The 6051-nt window shown below is 47.9% G+C and overlaps 1 protein-coding gene across 1 annotated transcript; it reads right to left on the bottom strand.

Moving 5' to 3' along the window:
• Positions 1 to 491: 491 nt before the first annotated feature.
• LOC123951068 (60S ribosomal protein L23-like) lies at positions 492 to 845 on the bottom strand. The gene has a single exon (XM_046019710.1). The coding sequence runs from the start codon at positions 843 to 845 to the stop codon at positions 492 to 494; it is 354 nt and encodes a 117-aa protein (XP_045875666.1).
• Positions 846 to 6051: the final 5206 nt, after the last annotated feature.

Raw genomic sequence — 6051 nt, 5'->3', positions numbered from 1 at the left:
TTTGAATGCTCTACAAAGGGCATGTGATAACTTGTCCTTTTAGAAAGCAGTAAGCCCCCGCTGACATCAGTGGAGCCCGTTTGTGGGTTTGTGTGCCCACTGCTGTGTTTAAAGGGTGTCTGCCAACAGCGAGGGAACTGTCGTCTGCACCTGCTTCAGTAAGGAAGCATCATTACTTTGGTGGAGGAGCAAATAATTTTTTAAAGATTTGGTTATTTATTTTAGAGAGAGAGAGAGTGTGTGTGTGTGTGCAAGCAGGGGAAGGGACAGAGGCAGAGAGAGAGAATCTCAGGCAGATTCTGCTCTGAGCACAGAGCCCAGTGTGGGGCTCGATCTCAGGACACTGAGGTCATGGCCAGAGCTGAAATCAAGAGTGGGACACCCAACCAACCGAGTGACCCAGGCGCCCCACAGATAATTTTTAATTTTTTTTTAAACAAAAGCACCAAATTATCCTGCAATGCTATCAGCATTGGATGCAATCCTGGGCCTCAAGTCTGGACACTCCTTTGCAACTGGTCCCGGACAGCAGACCATTTCACCTTTTTGTTTCCTGTGACCCCTGCATTATCTTCAAGGAGGGAAACACACCATCTTTTCTCTCGTCTGGCTTTCTGAATTCCCACTGCTGAAGGTCCCTTCTTTACAAGCTCCATAGCCATCACCACGTCACCCACTCCAGTGACAGGAGGTCTGTTCAGTCCTCCCTTGGTCCCCTTCACAGAGATGAAATACAGATTTTTGGTTGCTGTGTTATCAGCGCAGCTGATCACAACTCCTACCGAAAGACCCAGAGAAATCTGGAATTTCACACCGAAGGACCCACCACATCCTTGCTTTGACATCTTCAATACCGGAACAGGACAGAACAGGTATCATTCGTATAGTAAACCCTAAGTCTCTAGTTTGCAGATGACTGGCTATGGAACATGAACTCAGAGGTGGCTCGCTTCACACTGTGGCTTGCCCATGAGTGCAGAGTGTGGGCTTTTGGGTTGGGAGCTCACTAAGCTGAGGGTCCTAGAGAAGGCACTCCAGAAGTTTGGATGGGATGCCTTGTGTTCCTCGTGCCATCTGGGAGGAGAGCTCATGGCGGAGTTCTGCTTCATGAGTAACCACAGCTCACGCACAAGCCAGGGCTTACTGTTGTTTGGGCTTTATGATGATTTTATGTCATCTGTCATCTCTTTGCCCTCTGTGACTCTGTTTCCAAAGAGTTACCAGCTATGTTATTGCTGTGTAACAAACCACCCCAAAACTTGGCTTAAGAAAGCAATCATGTGTTACTTCTTTTTTTCTTTATACAGATTTTTTTTAACAATTTACAGATTTTACAGATTCATTTATTTATTTTAGAAAATGAGAGAGAGAGAGAGAGAGAGCACATGAGTGGGAAGGGGAGATGGAGAGGGAGAGAATCTCTAGCAGAACCCACACTGAGCCTGGACCCTGCCATGGGGCTCGATCTCACCACCCTGAGATCATGACCTCAGCTAAAATCAAGAGTCAGATACTTACCTGACTCACCATCCAGGTGCCCCATCATGTGTTACTTGCAAACCTGTGGTTTCCCTGGCCAGGCTCAGCTTGAGTGCACACTGGCAAGTTGGCTGGAGGCTAGCTTGGTCTAGGAAGGTCTCAGCTAAGAAGACTCAGCTCTGCTCCATGTGGAGCTCATTCTCCAACTGGTTAGCCCAGGCTTGCTCTCCCAGCGGAGGAAGGGGTCCAAGAGAAGGCAGAAGAGCACGAAACATCTTGAAACCGAGATTCAGACAGTTCCACCACATTCATTGGCTAAAGCAAGTCAAAGACCAGTCTGGACTCAAGGGATGAGGAAATACAAATGATCTCTCAAGGAAAAGAGGGCAAAGCCACATTGCAAAAGGCTTGAGTACAGAAAGGAGCGGAAAATGGGGTCATTTTGGCAATCAGTCTATTGAAAGTCAGTTGTGTTACCTTGCTGGTGTGCCCTGCAGTCTGAGCAAGGACTTGTAGAAACGGGCCATCAATAGTCACACTAGTGGCCCATTTTGTGAACTGCATTTTGCTGTCAAGGTAGGGCTTGGTGTGCGCAAAGTGAAATTCTGACAGGGGTCCGGGAGTTCCCTCTCTGTCGGGTCTAGTACCCTTCCCTTTTTCTATCCCATCTGTCTTCTCTTTCCCTCCCTTCTCCTCAGGGAGCCTTGCTCACAAGACCATGGAGATTTTAAGTTCTCGGAGCATACTGGAAGGGCAGTGCCAAGCCTTCATGCTCCTGCCAAGAACAGGCTTGTTATGTCATTCGGCTTCTTCACACCAAGTATCTACTGACAACACATTTTCCCCCTTGCTCATGCTGACCACCTTTCATAAGATAACTTTATTGCTTTATTGTCCTAAATGACTCTGTCTGCCAAAGGTGAAGAGAGAAAGGAACAATAGAGGGAAGGGGGGAAAAACATTCCACCAGACTTATCATTAAAAAAAAAAAATTGAGCTCTTTTTTTTATCTGAGGATGAAAAGAAAGCAGATGACAGATGGGGGAACCTCTTCGGAAATGTTGAATCACTTCCACAAAGACGGACATTCCGGCAAATTCTCCCAGTGTTAAGATTCCAGCCATGTTTATCGGTGGTCAGCTGCAGATGTGCCCTCTTCTTTCTGGAAAAGAAAAAGCCAGCACAGCTTCCTCTTGAACCCCCTGTCAGGGAAACAATGGTGCCCTTTGGTTCTGTTGGTTCTGTTCCTAGCCAAACGATGACGTCATCGAGGCATCTGATTTCCCCCCCTACATAAAGGAAGATTAATGGCGAAGACCACAAGAAGGACTATTGTTCTGCCAGCTTTGTTCAAATTGGTGGTTAAAATACTTTCTTTCACAAAATGCAACATTGCCCCAGAGGTAACAAAACCCCCTTCTTCTACGATGTGCCTTCCCTTCTCTGAGAAAGACCACACACAAGGGACGGAGCCTTGCCCACCATCAATACCCCTGATTGTCCCGAGTCTAGCGTCCCCACCATTAGCCTCAGCTGCCAGGGAATCAGAAGCTCATAGGGAAGAGCCAAGGTGAAACGAGCCTATTTGACGTGGGGCCAGAAAAAAATTCTATTTGTTAAATCCCAATCTCTTCAAGAAGGCTGGCGCTTGAAACCTAGAGTGTCAAGGCTGACCAGTAATCTACACTTCTGTCAGTTGGGTTTCATGCCCTCATTTTAAAGAGTGAAGAATGAAGAGTCCAGATTGTGAGTCCCATCCGTTATGACATTACGGGTCCGGGAGCCTCTGGCACTCTCCCAGCCGGGAGCAGAGCCTCCTCTCCATTTGGTAGAGTCCCCGGGTCTCGCAGCTGTTTACAGGACTTTGCTGAGGCTGGGAGGGCAGTGGGTCCCCGAGGGTGGCTGGCCCCCACGGACGGCCAGATGCTCCAGCGTGAACAATAACTTCTTCAGGCTGTCGGATGCTTTGGTCCTTGGGCTGCTCCAAACATTAGTTCTGCAAAATGAATACAGGATGGTAGTGTTCCACTTGTAAATAGATTTGGCAAGGATATTACTGTTTATGTAAACAATGGTGAGAAAGACCACCCCTGGCCTTTAAAAATCCTTTGGTCCAAATTGATGAAAAACTTTCTATTCTGAAACTCGAGGTTTCAAGTTCGGTGCCCGTGCCGTCCAGCAGTATTTTCCGGGCTGGTGGAAATATTCCGTCTTCGCTAGTCCCGTGTGGCTACTGAGCACTTCGCCAAGTAGTTACCACAACCGAGGAACTGACTTTTCACTTTTATTTAATTTTAATTAGTTTGAATGTGGATAGTCATGTGTATCATCGAGACACCTTGTATAATTAGTTCTCTTATAAAACATGAAGAACACTTACATAACCAGCAAGTCTGCTCCCAGGTGCTTGTGCAAGAGAAAGGAAACATATGAACACACAGAGAAATGCATTCAAATGTTCGTGGTGGATTTATTCATAATCTCCGGAAATTAGAAACAACTCCAATGTCTGCCAACTGATGCAAGGAAAAACAAATTGTGATACGTCCATACAGTGAAATACTACCCAGAGATAAAAAGGAACACATTTCTGATACACAATAACGTTACACTAAAGGAAAGCCAGACTGTATAATTATATGATCTGTTTATCTGGAAAAGGCAACGCTCCAATGATGGAGAGCAGTCAGGGGTTGCCTGAGGATGGAGGATGGGAGATGAGAGGCCAGGGAGACCCCCAAGAGGCACAGGGGTGCATTCCAGGGTTGCAAACAGCCTGTATCTTGAATGTAACTGATCACACACAGTTGTTGCAAAACTCACTGTGCTGTACACTTAAGACAGGTGAGTTTTATAGGTGTGTAAGTCATATGCTGGTTTAAAAAAACTCTCTACAGCTTTTCAAACGAAAATTATGGAATTTGTGTACGATAGGTTCCTTGCTTCTCTACTGATCTACTTAGGCGACTGCAAGAAACAGCACAGGGCAAGTCGCTGGTGGCTGCCTCAAGCCCAGTGGGGAACTTAAAGCCTCTGAGCTCTCTCTAGTTAGGATGTGAAAGGATACACATGATTTTTTAAGGGACAACTTGCACCCTGGAATTGAGCTTCCATGAACATGATGGGGAAGTCAAGCCAATGCTAGGCAGGATGCTTTCATGGGCCTGCCTCCTGCTCCGTGGAGACCCCAACCCAGAGGCAGAGACTAGCACCCTGGGGGGAACTGCCAAGCCTGCTGGACCACAGCACAGAAACCGAGCCAGTGCCCAGAACATCCCTGCTTCTCTGGAGCTGGGAGTGACCGGCTCTGCTGTGAATGGTCACAGCCCCCAGCATCCTGAAGCCAGACAGGCAGTTTCATTACTAGGAGCAAGCTCCCTCTGAAGGATGGGGCTGAGGCACTCGTCTCGCACGTTCAGAGCTGAGGGTGCAGGGAAGGTGTTGGATGTGAGCTGTGGAACCGAGCACCGCGGGCATCCCCTTGGAAGGTGAATTCCTTACGCCTAGACTTAGTTCCTAATCTGAGATGCTCTCTGGCCAAGAAGAGTGTCCTTACAGAAGCCAGCCTCCCTGGGAAGCTCCAGGACACGGGCTGCTAAGAGTACAGAAAGCATGCGACGGAAACATCCTACAAGAGTCCAAGACTTGATCTCACGCATTTATCCCTGGCTCCCTTCTGAAACCTCACGGGGACAACAGGGGAGGTTTTTACTTTGGCTGACTGTTCTACTCTTTAGTTATGAATCTCTGAGGGCAAATGGAACAGAAGAGAAGAGCAAACAGAGACAGCTGAACACCGAAGAGCGCAGATGCAGTTGGTAACCGACCCAGCCAAAAATCCTGAGGATCCTGAACCAGCCACAGAGGAAACCAAGCACCGGTGGGATCAGAGCCACAAAGCTCTGAAGAGGCCTCCTAAAGAGGGCTGAGTGTGAGCTGAACCCAAGAGGATGGGATGAACAATCCCAGTATTGAGACCCCAAACCTCCTTCCCCTGCCCCCATCAGCTGGGTGACCCCTCCTCCCTCCAGCAGAAGACTGTTTAGTCTCCCAAGGATAGAAGACAGGTGCTGGGCTGGGGGAAGCTGCACCTCCCTGGTCCGGGATCCCATCCCGAAGTCACCCAGGAGAGTCGGGGGACACCTGTCCTGTTTCTGCAGCTTCCAGAACCTCAGGCTTCCAGCCTCCAGGAAACAGGCTGTTGGAGTCTGGGGATCTGAGGGAACACAGAGTATCCCCCAAACTGAGCAGCTCACCCAGACCACCCCACACAAACCCCACCCACCTACACAGGGGTCCAGTCAGCTTGCTGGAATGTGCATGGAGACAGAAAGTTACAATACATACATAAAGTTATCAGAATTCCTGGAAGGACTGGAGAGACAGTACTCCCAGGAGGTATGAATATAATGCTTCAAAAGTAATTTTAGAAAATGAATGTAAGAGAATAACAACGAAGACCTTGGGGGGAAAAGAGAGAGAGAGAGAGAGAGAGAGTAGAAAGTTAACACCTGATAAAAATTTTGAAACTGAAGTTGAAAAAAAATTCCCAGAAAGCAAAGCAGAAAGAAA

The sequence above is a fragment of the Meles meles genome, chromosome 9, assembly GCF_922984935.1.
Source record: "Meles meles chromosome 9, mMelMel3.1 paternal haplotype, whole genome shotgun sequence".
NCBI lineage: Eukaryota > Metazoa > Chordata > Mammalia > Carnivora > Mustelidae > Meles > Meles meles.
Note: the sequence above shows the minus strand (reverse complement) of the source record. Positions and strands in the feature narration are given on the sequence as shown.